The sequence below is a fragment of the Camelus bactrianus genome, chromosome 20 (assembly GCF_048773025.1).
Source record: "Camelus bactrianus isolate YW-2024 breed Bactrian camel chromosome 20, ASM4877302v1, whole genome shotgun sequence".
Classification (NCBI taxonomy): domain Eukaryota; kingdom Metazoa; phylum Chordata; class Mammalia; order Artiodactyla; family Camelidae; genus Camelus; species Camelus bactrianus.
Window position 1 is genome coordinate 21090281 of NC_133558.1, and position 14468 is coordinate 21104748.

At 43.5% G+C, this 14468-nt stretch overlaps 1 protein-coding gene across 1 annotated transcript; it reads right to left on the reverse strand.

Moving 5' to 3' along the window:
- Positions 1 to 2416: 2416 nt before the first annotated feature.
- Positions 2417 to 9841, reverse strand: LOC105064239 (HLA class II histocompatibility antigen, DM beta chain). Its single transcript, XM_010949114.3, has 6 exons — positions 8137 to 9841; positions 6702 to 6983; positions 5004 to 5288; positions 3462 to 3578; positions 3293 to 3328; positions 2417 to 2755 (listed from the first exon to the last, which is right to left on the reverse strand). The coding sequence occupies exons 1-6, from the start codon at positions 8189 to 8191 to the stop codon at positions 2739 to 2741; spliced, it is 792 nt and encodes a 263-aa protein (XP_010947416.2). The 5' UTR covers positions 8192 to 9841; the 3' UTR covers positions 2417 to 2738.
- Between the last annotated feature and the right edge of the window lie 4627 nt (positions 9842 to 14468).

A 14468-nucleotide genomic window follows, 5' to 3' on the forward strand; every position in this document is an offset into this window, starting at 1 on the left:
TCCGCCCAAGGGTTGAAGTGCCTGCCCTCATGAACACAAACCCACATCCTTTATGGGTAGAGAGTTGGACCAGATGACCTTTAGAGTCAAATCCAGCTCTGAGTTCAGTTTTTAAAACAAGCAAGACATTGAAAGGAGAGAACCAATCGTTGGGATAGATATAACCCGAAAGCCCAACTCTCTCTTTCTCTCTTCCTCTCTTCCTCTCTCTCTCTCTCACTCTCTCTCTCTCTCTCTCTCACACACACACACACACACACACACCCTTTTATGGTATTTTGCGATCTGTAACATCCTACTCTCCTCACACAGTCCTGGAGCTGGTCCATCATTACCCTTCTTCTACCTTCTTTCCAGGCACCACTCACTCCTCACTCCCCTGTGTAACAGTATATACATCCTCCCTTTTCTCCCTCTTGTAATCTCACTTCCTAGACCCCGGGAGACCTACGTGGCATTTTTTCCTACCCTTATCTGAAAGGGGACAGCCTTCCCTATAAAACAAAAACCTACAGGATGAGGGCACAGAAAAACCTGATGGGAACTTTTAGAGGGGGACCGGAAGCTCTCCAATTAGCTGACTCCCTCCCTCCTTCTCCTGGAGTCTGGTCACTGTGATTTCCACTGCTGAGACCAGACCCAGACCTTCAGATGTACAGCTTCTCCTTCACAAATGGCCAAGCAGAGACAAGACCCAAAGCCCTAGAATTTCAGAAGAAATTGGCTTTGTCAAACAAGCAAAAACAAAAACAAGAACAGCGAATGGAGAACTGAAAATTAAGCAATACGGCAAGACTTCAAAGAGCAAGTTATTAAAGAAAGCACATAGTGGAGGAGAAGTGGAAGATTACTTACATGACATACAGGCTAAAGGATTAATGTTATACAAAAGCTTTTTAAAGACAAAACAAAATTGATACAATTTGTAGAGATTGTTTCCTGAACCTGCATTTACTGATTAACAGAGCACACACCACTATTTCCTCTCAGAGAATAGCCATTTTGAACTCATGAACATTTTCCTCTCCCATTGAATTCTTCACTAAATTCCTTCCAGAAGAGTTGCCCTGCTTACAAGAATTCTTCTGGGGAGACCACGGATGTGGTGGAAATCAATTTACTGATTGGACAAACACTGAGCACCCACTTCAAGTATCCATAAACAGTGCTACTACCCCCAACTCTTCTCCAGGCCCCCATCAGCATAGAAACCATGCAAGGACGAAGGGTCCCAGCCCCCACGACCACCCCTTCCACCCACCCACATACAACAATGCAGAGAAGCACCCAGGAAGAGTCCACACACAGTCTGTCTTCTGACCCTCCCTAGCTCATCAGATTCTGATCATATGTGTTCCCACATAGACACCCACCCACAGACAGGCATCCATAACCCCTTGTTCTCCCTCCACAACTCTCTGTTAGGCTAAACTCCTCCTCCAGGACTTGTCTTCATTCCCAATTTATTTTCATTGCCTGAAGTCCAGTATCCAACTCTAATTCCAAAGGCAATTCCATAGCTCAGCTTTCTGTGTCCAGCAGGTGTCGCCCTTCACTGGGAACAAACAGTGCCTTTCATCCACCGTGTGAAATCTAGCCCCCAGTAGTGGATGCCCCTTGGGTTTGGGGTGGAAGGGAATGGAAGAAGGGTCTGAAGAGTGGTGTGCTACCAGCAGGAGGGTCCTCAGAACAAATCAGCCTAGTTACTTCCAGCTCAGATAGACAAACATCCTCTAGCAAATTTGCTCTTTTATCTTAGACAAGTTATTTAACCTCTCTAAACCTCGCTTCCTGGTCAGTGACTTGGAGGAAGACAATCTGTTCCTTATGGGGTAATTGTGAAAAGTGAATGTGATGCAAACTTAAGTCACTTAGGCCAGTGCCTAGGTCTTGATAAGCACTCAAGCTAAGCTCCCATCCCATGCAGGATGTGGAAGTAATAACCACCCAGAACTCAGATCTGAAGTTAAGCTCTGTCCCCTGAATCCTGGCTCTCTGAGGGTCTGTATCAGAGCCGTGATGAGGATCAAATGCAACAATACACATTAAGCACCTTGTAGAATGCCTAGCCCAGAAAACTGAATGACTGATAATAGCTAATGTCGCTGTTGTGGGCTCGCTATGTGCCAGATAATGGTCTTAGCCATTTACAGGTATGAGCTCATTTAATCCTCATTAAGATCCCTTATGAGATAAGTACACTGTTAATCCCCTACTTAGCCCTTACTCTGTGACTCCGTCCCACCACAGGTTAATGTCTTCTTATGAATTATAAATCAGAAAACTGCCCCACATTCTGCTGTGTCTAGATGGGAAAATGGGAGGAAACCATGACTCCTCCACTCAAGTAGGAGAAAATCAAGCCCAGCGCCTAACTCTGCCCAGTCCCACCCCAGGAAAAAGCATGGAAAAAACAGTATTTCCACCAGAGTTTATTCCTCAGAGATGACCACCAGCGACTCACTGCCCTCTGTAGCACAGGGGGACCCCAAAGAGGGTCTTTGACCTTCCTCCCCAAATTATATTCACCCCAGAGACATAGCCTTGGTTTCAGAATATTCCCAGGAATGAGTTCCCCCAAGTTGCTAAGCGGGGACTGGGAAATTCAAAGAATCGAATAGAGAAACTCTAAGATCCAAGAATATGTGGAGGGTTTGAGGATGTTGGAAGGGCCCAGCAGCAGCCCTAAGAGTTTGAATCTCCTTCTCACATGGAGTGGAAGCTGTAGAATTCCACCTCTAGGAAATGTGCTGACCTGCAGAAGAAGTAAAAAGGAAATAATAAAGCACCAAGCCAACCTGACCCCATTGTTTGTCCCTTTAACCATCCATACCAGAGCACTTACTACAGTAATACTGGAAATTCTAGATCGCCAGACTCTAATACTGAGGAGCCACCTTCAGATGCTCCATTGGGTAGAAGAGGGTAGAGGAGGAGGAGCTAGGCTTCCCTCTCTCTGGCGCCTAATCCCAACAATGGCAGCTTAAATCATGCTCTTATTGGGAGGATATAGCTCAAGTGGTAGAGCGCATGCTTAGCATATACAAGGTCCTGGGTTCAATACCCAGTACTGCCTCTAAAAATAAACAAACAAACAAACAAACAAACCTAACTACCACTCCGCCCTTCAAAATAAAATAAATTAAAAGAACAAAAAACATCATACTCTTAGCTAGATCCTGGTAGATGCTCACCCCTGCTATAAGCACCATTAGCTGAACCCAACGCTGATTCCTCTAACCCTCACCCCCTCCAAAGGACCAGCAGGCAAACAGACCAACAGAGATGTTACCTTCTGGATAAACGGACCCTGGGAGGACAATGTAGCCTAAAAGAAGAAAACATTTGATTAGATGAAACAATCTGGTGTTATTCACAGCCAGTGGGGCAGCAATGCTTGAACCCGTCACAAACAGAACGTGAGCAGAGATCAGGGTTGAGCGTTCAGAAGGGTCACTCACCAGAGGAGGCAGCTCTCCGCCAGCTGAGCAAACCGAGAGAGAAGATGATGAGCCCCAGGCCCAGAGTCACTGCTGACACAGAAACCTTCACTGTCTGGATTGGGGACAGCCCAGGAGCTGCAAGGATAGACTTACTAGAACCAATTTCTGTTGCTCATCCCCAGAGCAACTTAATTTACTGCAACCTCCCCCTAGCAGATTCTAAGATGCCAACCCCAAGGGTCCAGCTCACAGCAACCCACTCCCAAGGAAATGATCTTTCCTCAAAACCCCCACCCTGTGGATCTCTACTCACAGAGCAACCCTGGGGAACCACGGCCCCCAGAGTTAGTACCCTGGTTTCCACCTCACTAACATGGCAGGGCCTCTCAAGACAGCCTGTTGTCTTCCTTCACCCCAAAGACACCCTCGTCCAAGAGTAAAGTGTTCCTATTCCCCCTCTCCATTTACCCATGGTGACAATATTTGCTCTCTTATTTGCACTACCTGAGCATTTTCCTATTAACATGTCTTTTCACCTTTCCTAACTTCTGATGGTTCCATTCTGTGAGCTATCTGAGAACTTACATGTCTCCCACCCGCCCCCATCCAGATTCGCCATGTGTCCTGTCCGAACCTGTCTCCACCCTTCTCCACAGCCCCCACTTCCTGGAGCTGGTCCTACTCTGACCTGTCCCACTCGGATTCCTTTAATGCTAAAATGAACATTCCGCCACCCAAGGACACTCCTTGTGCACGCTGTGGAGGCGGTCCCAGGAGAGCTCAGGGGAGCCGGTGGGTTCCACGCCGCGCCCCTCATGTCCTTCCCAGCTGCCCAGCAAGACACAACACTTCCCACGAGGAGGGGGGAGGGGCCTGGGCTCAGCAGCCAGTCTGTCCCTGGCCTTTTGTACCCTTCCTCTTCCTCATTTTTTCCCCTCTCACTCTCTCAAGAATCCCCAAATCTGTGTGCAACTTCTCTTCTCTCATTTCCTTTAACTACTTCCACCTGGGGTTTAAACAATGATGTCTGGCCCTTGTTCAGTAGCCCCCAAGCATGCCCACCAAAGTGTCTGCCAGCCATGGCTTTTTCCTCCCTGATAGAGCAGCCCAGATTCAGTACTGCCCCCACACTGCGAGAGAGTCTCCTTTCTTCTGCGACCTTCTTTAGGTCTCCAATTCCCATTCCTGACCTGACAACAGAATAGTTGAAATCCGAGGATCCTAGAATATTGCATCATTACCAAATCAACATCTTCTTTTCAGGACAGTCATTCTCCCCTCTCACCCTCAGACAAGCACATGACAACAGCAACCAGATCACCATGGCAACAACAACAATAACCAATTCTTTTTCCTTTTGGTACCCCCTTCCCCATCTCTCGTCATGAACCCTCTATAAGTTCCTAGAGATTCAGTGATTCTTAGCATCCTCCGTTCAACCGTATACCATGGACCTACCCATCTCACATTCCCTCTGCCAAAATACTGGTCTTTTTTCAACCACCCACTTGCAGTAGCTCTCTGCTTACATGCTAATTCTTCCCATCTGCACACACTTACTCCAGTCCTGAAGGATGGGCTCAGGAGAACCAATGTGCTCCACCACACAGGTGTAGGTGTCCCCAAAAGAGGGAGTTGTAGCCAAATGCGAGACCGTTTGGTATGTCCAGTCTCCATTGGGCTGTGCAATATTTTGGGCACTGCTGTGAGGGAGGATTGGCTGCCCGTTCTTCCTCCACGTGATGATCACATCAGCTGGATAGAAGTCCCACACATAGCAGGCCAGCATCACGGACTCCCTCGTGTTAAAAGGAGTGGTTTTGGCTACTTGCACAGATGGTGGCCCTGCAGAGGAGGAAAAACTGGTCACAAAGGAGGGTAATATTCCTGACTTTTCCTCCAGCCTAGTTTCTTTCCTACTTCAATTCTTTTGGATTTTGCCAACCAAAACACCCCACCCCTCCCCCACCCCATCTCATTCCATCATACATCCCTTTGAAAATGGGGGGTTATATTCTATTTCCACTTCACTCTTTCTTTTCTCCCATTCCATCACGGCTCCTTCCTTTCTTTTCTCCTCTAAAATTATGTTTGAGCATCATTAAGTAGAAGCTGGGTCTGAACTGCAAGCTGTTTCAGAAGTCATTGTATTTATTTCAACTACATAAGCTAATGATTGTCCAGTTTGCAAAGGTAGGAAAACACTTCTGTCCTCAAATCTGATTTAACAAATCAATTTGCTAAGTAAAACCTTTTTTCCTTGAATAGTTTAAAGAAACAAGACTAACTCAGGACTAACTCTCTTAAATTTGGATTAGGGTAGTCCAACTTAATGAGATTATTAATATTGCCATCCTTTTTTAATTGAAGTATAGTCAGTTTACAATGTTGTGTCAATTTCTGGTTTACAGCGTATAGTTCAGTCATAGATATAGATTCGTTTTCATATTCTTTTTCATTATAGGTTACTACAATGTATTGAATATAATTCCCTGTACTATACAGTAGAAACTTGTTATTTGTAATCTTGCCATCTTTTAATGGTTTAGTCTTCCAGGTGACCCTTCTGCTTGCCTTGGTGTTTTTCAAGCAAAATCTTAAATAAAAATCCAAGGAATTGTGATAAAATGCAGGTTCTCTAACTTGCATCTGCAGATATTTCCATTCGATGGCTCTGTAGTGGTACTCAAAGACTTGCATTGTTAACAAGCACCTTTCTGGCACAATTCTGAGAAATCACATCTTAAGACACAATACTCTGCCCTATAGAGTCAGTCTCAGTCATTCTCAGTGCAAGTTATGAAGGGTGAGAGAGTATGCATCAGAATCCGCTGGGAGGCTGCCCCAAATATTACCATGCCTGGGCCCATCCCAGACCTGGAACATCAAAACCTGGGATACAGAGGCATGAGCATTTTGGGAAAAGCCATTCTGGTTATTCTGACAGTTCAACCCCTGGTTGAACTTGGATCTGCATCCTGAGATACCCTGTACAGAAAGAAAACACACATACTCTCCCCACAATAGCCCCTCACCCGCTCAAAGGTCACCTCCCCTTTCTCATCCCTGCCCCATCCCCAACAGCCACTTTGTTTCCCCTTGAGGGTCAACCCTCCCTCTCTCCACATTCTAGGTCCTCACATTTTTGGCTTCTCTTCTGCCCAAATCTCAACCCCGCCGCCAGCTGAGGGATCCTTCCTCACCTCTCCTCTCCTAACCATGCTTCCTAACAGTCCCTCTGCTCCCCCATCTCCTTACGTGTCCTGTGGGTCAGTGATTTCCAGAAGGGCTGGGTGTGTGTGGCACAGTCCTGGAGCCCATTGGACAAGCGCTGGATCAGGTTTTCATTTCGGTTGAGGAAATCTGAGAGGTATTTAGCCAAGCCATACAGCACCCCAAATTCACAAGGGACCATATTGGCCTGCAGGGGATCCCAGCAGGTCAGCAAATCCTTGTTGAAGGAAATACAATACTTGAACTCCTTTGGTGTCCCGTCATCATCCAACAGACAGCTGCTTTCCACATGAGCCACAAAGCCACCTACAGGGGCCAGAGAAGGGGAGGGCAGGTCACCATCTTCTGCTGGGAGTCCAAGCTTCAGTTACACCCAGTGACTGGGGTATAGGTTCCTGCCGGAGGCAGCATCTCCTGACCAAGCTTGTGTCCTAGAGTCTCTGAGAGTCCCCATTCAGGGAATAGATGGTAGTAGCAGAGGACTTTTTAGATCCCATCTCCTTTTTATGTGAGACCAAGTATGGGGACAGGAGTGGCCCCAAGTGATGTGCATGTGTAAACACAGGATAAGACCTTCAGTAAGGCAAAAAATTTGTTTTAATTTTTAGAAGTAATTATTTTATTTAACTGGCAAAAAAGAAAATTGAAAATGTTTTGGAGGAGGGAGAAGGTATAGCTCAGTGGGAGAGTACATGCCTAGCATGCACAAGGTCCTGGGTTAAATCCCCGGTACCTCTATTAAAAAGAAACAAATAAATAAACCTAATTACCTCCCCCTAAATTTGTTTTAAAAAAAGAAAATGTTTTATTTATTTAAATAAATACTTAAATATTGTCATATTATGATACATACATACACATCTACACACACACACAAAAAGGAATAACCAGGTATGACATAAAAGTGTGAAATGTCTTCCTAATTTTTTTCTCGACGTTTTCTATGAAGCAATCAGGAGTTAATTGTTTCTCAATGTGATTTTTATTTATAGATAATAAGTTCTTAGATAATATTAAATCTATTCAATAGAACATTGAAAACTAATTAAAGAATATCTATTTCAAAATAAACCTTATTATTACAGTAAGGCAAATTATTGAGTGGAAAGGGGTGGGGTGGTCAAAGGAAAGAGTTAGCTTTGTCCTGTGCTGGCTATATTATTAAATATTCATGCTCGCTCACGAAGCATTCACTATGTACCAGGTACTGTGCTAGGCGGTTGCAGCAGTAAACAAAACAGATTTTGCCTTTGCCTACATTCCAGCAGGAACTGTCTATAACACAAATAATTATACAGCTTAATTACGATTAAAGTTGCGACAAAGATACAATACAAAGTGCTATAGGCTTGTATAATAGGGAGACAACTTGTTTGGGATGTCCGAATCCAATAATAAACTAACCCTCTTACTCCAAAGGAGCAGAGGATGGGAGGGTCCCAGGAGGGAATGTCCTTACCTGCTCCGGTGCAGCCCAGGCTGAGGCCCAGCAGCAGCGGCAGGAGGGATGTCATTCTCCGCTCTGGGCAGCCCCAGGGAATTCAGTCCCCTGGACCAGCTCTTCCAGGGGCCTTGGGTCCTCGCCTGCTCCAGAAGTCCCAGCCTGGGTAGGTGGTCTCCAGACGCTGAGTGGGAATGTGGTAACGCCCAGGCCCCCCTGATGCTCTCTAAGTGAGTGGTTCTCAGCAACCAAGCCCCTAGATACTAAACCTGTTCCTTACCAGCGCATCTAAGTCGCTGTCCCAAACAGAATTGTCAGATTGGCTGGGTAGGTGGGGACAAGTGTACAGACAAATCGCTGAGCGCCCCAGCCCAGCATCATCAGTCACTAGGTAAATCTCATCCTGCCCTAGGCTTTAAACAACTCCTGGTGTCTTTCTTAACTCTTCTCCTGTGGAATAGGAGGATTTCCCTAGATAAATGGAGAGAATCATTGCATTCTTCCCAGGATGTATGTAGCCTAGACTGCCCACTGGTTTACCTGTTTCTTCTCAAAGTTCTCCCAAAGACTGGGACTAGATAACCTCTCTTGTTCCTTAAAGGGAAGTTACTTGGGAAATTAACCCTTGGTTATATAACCCTAGGTCTGTCCTATCACAACAGGACAAGGGGCCCTCCTGGGGAGGTGGCAGAGGCAGGGCTGCTGAGAAGGAAGCAGGCACAGGGAGAGTGCAGTTATCTGGCCCTAAAACAAGATGCAGATTAAGGGAAGCAGTTCCACCTTAGAGATCAGGGCCACAACCCTGGAAATCACTCCCTGGGCCTCCACTGCTTCTTCTGTACTAGCCAAGCAGGCTCCTTTCTGCTTTCTGCTCTCTGGAGCCAGGAAACCCTATGCTCCTACCTTCTGAACCATCTCAGGGCAGACCACAGGGCAACTCCACTTAAATCCCTTGATAAACAGCTGGTGACGGGCCAGTGCCCAGAGCTCACTTGTCTCCCCCAACTCAAAACTGTCCCGTGTGTTTCCCCTACTGGTCCCATGTGTCCTGGGGCAGGAGCTCGCATTATGAGGCCACTAGAAAAATGAGATAAAGCTTCCCTACTTTTCTCCCCCTGGAAAAGACAGATTTTCAATGGCAATTCATGGTCATTGTGAACTATACAATTGATAGATTTTTCCATTACACATTTAAAACTCTTAAGTTGGCTTCTCCGGGCTCCCCACCAGTCTTCAGAGCTGCCTTGGTTTCTGAACACTCTTGAATTTGACTTAATAGCGAGCTAAACAAAAGGGGATTAGGCGGGAACCCCTTGATACCACACTAATTTGTCCTCCCTCAAAGTCCCTGACCCCAAGAGAATCTGATATTTATGAAGAAAAAAGGGAAGGAGGGGAAAAAGCATGTACCAAAACAGAATACCAAGATGATTATCAGAAAAAAAGACTTGTTTTGAGTAACTAGTTGAGCTTAACTGAAGCTCCACCCCAACTCTCAACCCCATCTTGGTTATAAGATTGTTCTGCACTTTAACGTCTCTAATGAACCATTAAGTGTGTTGAATGGGCAGAAAATAGGGGTGAGGAAGTCCAAAATTTGCTGTGCTGCTACTTTGTGACAGATGCTGTGCTAAGCAGACCCTTTACACACTGTCTCACTTCATCTCAGAAGACCTGTTAGTTGTCCTCATTTTAGAGTTTGGAAAACAGGTCTAAAGAGTCACCCCCAAGGTCTAGAGGTACACACACACACACACACACACACACTTGCACGTGCCCACACGCTCACTACATCCTGGGACTGAGATGACCCACATAAAGGTAGCTTGTGGCCGCCTCCCCTGAGAAAAGGAGAAAGAGAAGAGCCACCCCATCCTTCTAAGTCTTATCTTTCCGATTCACAGTTCCTTCTGCTCTTAGAACCAGTGTCTCTTCCACTTTCTCTTTCGACAGTTTCAGATTTGTGTGACTTCTCCTACACACATGCACACTTCTTCCTCCCATCTCTCCTTCTCCCCCTAAGTAGGCGCTGAGTGTAATCTTGCAGGAACCAGGTATTGGGATCCTTTTCAATGTCTACAAAACCCACCCTGGCACAGGAACACTCATGGGGTCCTCCATGGTCACTCTGGTGCAGCCCTCTGCCAGCTCACTGAGGCTCAGCGAGTTCCCTCTCGTGTCTGAGTCTCTGCTCTGGCAGCCAAAGGAGATGTGAAACCTTCCCACAAGGCAACAGCAGGAAATGTAGAAGATTTCACTTCTCTATTAATGAGAAGACTGAGGGTGTTTTTTAGAATCAAGCAGGACAGAAAAAACCAAAACCACAGACCTGTGCTCAGTGAAGCGGTTTCTTTCTTCCCCTCTTCCTCCTAACCTTTTTTTTTTTTTTTTTTTTTTTTTACAGACATAGCTCTGTCCCCTACCTGCAGTCAACCCAAAAGAATATTTCAACTGTCCTATCTATGTTGGTGAGTGGATAATTATTTATGCAGCATCAGGACTGCAGAAGTTTGGGAACTCCAGCCAGCTTCCCATATGATGTCCCTCTTTTCCTGCCACTACACAAGGGCCCAAAGAGTGAGTCCTCTCCTTTCCTGCTGCCTCTTCCCCTAGTCTGGCCACCACAGGCCAGAAGTGGACTAACCATGATGTTTATGTGCAAAGCATTACAGGGAAAACCAAGAGCTAAGAAATGTGGACTCTGCCCCCACATCTTTCGCTTGTGGGGAGTGAGAACAAATATTTACAAAGAGAAGAGTTTATGTTAAAGTAAGCAATAAGGCCAGTGGACTTAAAAGAGAAAAGAGAAGTCATTGCGGGTTTGGTGGCCAGGAAGTCCTCTCCATTGAGTGGGCTGGATTTGCATCGGAGAAGAGGAAGGCAGTTGGCATTGTGGTCTTGGCACAAGCTTGGCCATGTTATAAGGTGCTCTTGGGGGTCTACCAGGTACTTGGACTGGCTAAAACAAAATGAGCTACAGTAACGTCACTGGCATTGCACATTGCAGAAAGTCATAAATTCGTTCTTATGTTTTTTCTGAGAATATGGCCATAAAAATAAATCTCTTCTAGTTACTTCCTAAGGTTCCCTCCTGGAAGTTCTCAGGTTCCTCTTCTGGACAGATGGTTTTAACTCAAGCCTCTGTGGTATAAACTCAAAATTTCCTCAATCTGTCAGTCATTTGTAATTTAAAACCAATAGCAGGAGACCACATTGTGACTTCCTTCAGTGTCTTTTCAAAACTACACACTTCTGCATCCCACCAGGATTACATTACTTCCCAGTTGTCCAACCTCACCCCCACCCACCTCCCACCTTACTTCTCTCAGGGCTCTCCCTCTTCTCTACCAAGATTCACTGCTCTAGACCCTGATGTTTGGGTTGCTGTTGCTGTAACTAGTTCAACATCCTTCCTTCCTGCAGCCAAATCACTTGAACTACTAGAGGATAGTCTACCTGATTTGCCACCGTGACTCTTGAGTAATATTATTCTTTCTCTGTCTTAACTATGAGAAAATAGAGACAGAGGCAGTTTAGTGATTGCCCAGTTTTACCCAGATGCTAGGCATTAGCACCATGACTTGAACTCAGGATTTATGATCCTAAATCCTAGGCTCCTAATAATCAGTTAGAAAATAATTGAAAATTGCCAACCATTTATAATAGTAATTTTAAAACTATAACATATTTAGAAATTAACAAACAAAAGCATAAGAATTTTATGGGAAAAAAGATACTTTATTAATATACACAGACGAAGAACTCAAGAAGCAAAGAGACATACCATATTCATGGATGAGGCATCCTAACATAATGAAGAAGTCCAATTTCCTCCCAAATTGCTAACCTACATGCTGTCCCAAACAAAATCATAGCAGAATTTGGGGAGAACTTGACAAGCTGATTTTAAAATGTACCAGATAATAAAGTCCATGAGTATCTTAGACAATTTTGATAAAGAAGAGCAAAATGTGTTTTTTTGGGGAGGTGAGCTGGCAAAGGAAATGAAACTAGCCCTACCAAATTTTTATACATATTAAAAAGCCATAATAATTGAAACATGGCTAAGTGGACCCAGGAACTGACAAACCAACTGAACTGAATAATCCAGAGACAAATCCATGCATTTAGGGAAATTTGGAATAAAATTCCTAGGAATAAATTGAATATTTGATAAACAGTATTAAGAAGATCAATTTAATGTATTGAGAAGAAGAAAGTTGTACCCATACTCACACCATATAGAAAAATTCCAGATCAATAAAGATCTGACTATGAAAGGAAAACAATAGCACCAATAGAAGAAGGCATAGTGGCAGGTCATCTAGGGCCAGATAAATATAAGGCAAAGTTATTTTACCCAAAATTATTCATGAGAAAAGAGAGAATTACCTTACATATAAGTTTGTGGGGGGGTTTTCTCTCCAAATTATGCCCACTCTCTCAAAGTTGTTTGGAGAAGATACATTATCCTTAAATGATTTCAATTAATAAAGACGTGAGGAACTTCCATAATGTTTTCCACAGTGGCTCCACCAATTTACACTCCTACCAACAGTGCACAAGGATTCACCAACAGCATGGAGATGCCTCAAAAAAATTAAAAATAGAACTACCATCTGATCTAGCAATTCCGCTGGTAGGTATTTATCCAAAGAAAATGAAAACACTAATTCAAAAAGATATATGCACTCCCATGTTCACTGTAACATTATTTACAGTGGGCAGGGTATGGAAACAACCTAACTGTCCATCAATGGATGAATGGATAAATAAATTATATATATATAATAAATAAATTATTATATATATAAATTATTATATATATAATGGAATATTATTCAGCCATAAAAAAGATTGAAATTTTGCCATTTGCAACAACAGGGAAGGACCTTGAGGGCATTGTGTGAATTGAAATAAGTCAGATAGAGAAAGAAAAACACCATATGATCTCTCTTATATGTGGAATCTAAAAATACAAATAAACAAAAACAAAAGAATAACTAAGCTTGTGGAAACAGAGAACAGAACAGATTTGTGGTTGCCAGAGGCCAGGGGCAAGAGGTAGGAGAAATGGACATAGTTTTTGGTGGGGTTTTTTTAGTTTAAATAAATTGATTTGCTTTTTACATAAATGAATAAAAAAATTTACAAGTTATTAGCCTACTCAAAAATAACTACATGAGAAGAATCAAATAAAAATTGTTTTATGAAATATGAGAGTAGAGACAGTATTATGCTTACATTTATATTATGCTATAAAATATGTGATTTTAAATTTGTGAGTTAGTAACTAGTTAGCAGACATTTGACTATTTCCCTGTAACTCCTATGTATCTAAAACTTTACATCTTGACACTGGTTAAAAATCTTTTAAAATATTCTCATTGAGAAAATGGAGAATCACTCTATCATGTTGTATCCTAGCAAAAATTTGTAACTTTACTGCCTTGGGGTTCGAAAGGATCTTTTAAGATTATAAAAGCACAAATTATATGGGTTTTGACTCTCAAAATGAAATAATTCTGTTCAGGGAAGGAACTGTATACAAAGTTAACTGCTGAGCAGCAAAGTGTTAAGAAAGGACTTGCAATATTTATACTGACATAAGATTACTATATAGAATATATCAGAAATCCCCACAATTTCATAAGAAAAAGACGAGAAACAGCAATGTTTAAGAGAGAGAAAAGATATGAATCAGCAAGTCACAGAACAAGAAGCCCGTGAGAAGAATCCTGGCCTCACTAGTACTGAGAGAAAGGCAAATTAAAACACGATACCACTTTATACCTACTGTATTGCCAACATTTGAAAGTCAAATAATTTCTAGCATTAGTGACAATAAAGGAAAATGAGAAACACCTTCCTCTGTTGGTGGGAGTGCAAACTGTTTATGATCCCTGACTTACTGACATTACAAACTAGAAGTGTGAAAAAAATTGACACATGAAACAAGGCAGCGTATCCGTGAGAGTAAAGCCTGGGTTGAGTGTGCTAAGTCTTGGAAGAGTTCAAGAAAGGTCAGTGAGGGCTGAAGAATTGGGAACAGATTCATGGAGGGGGTGGAACTTGGGTTGGAGCTCTAGGGTTGGTTAAGATGAGAACAAGCTCAGCCAAAAAGAGAATGCATTCCGGTGAGAGGGAAATATCTGGGCAGTTCCCCTCAAGTGAAGACAGACATGATACCTTCAAGGAAAATGATGAGAACTGATTCACTCAAAACAGGATTCCTGCTGGGAAGAGTGGGTCATATTTTTTTTATTAGAAGGGGGACACCAGACTAGAGAGGGTCTGGAATGCTTCTCGAGTATTCTAAGTGACAGTATCACAGAATGCTTGATCTCAGA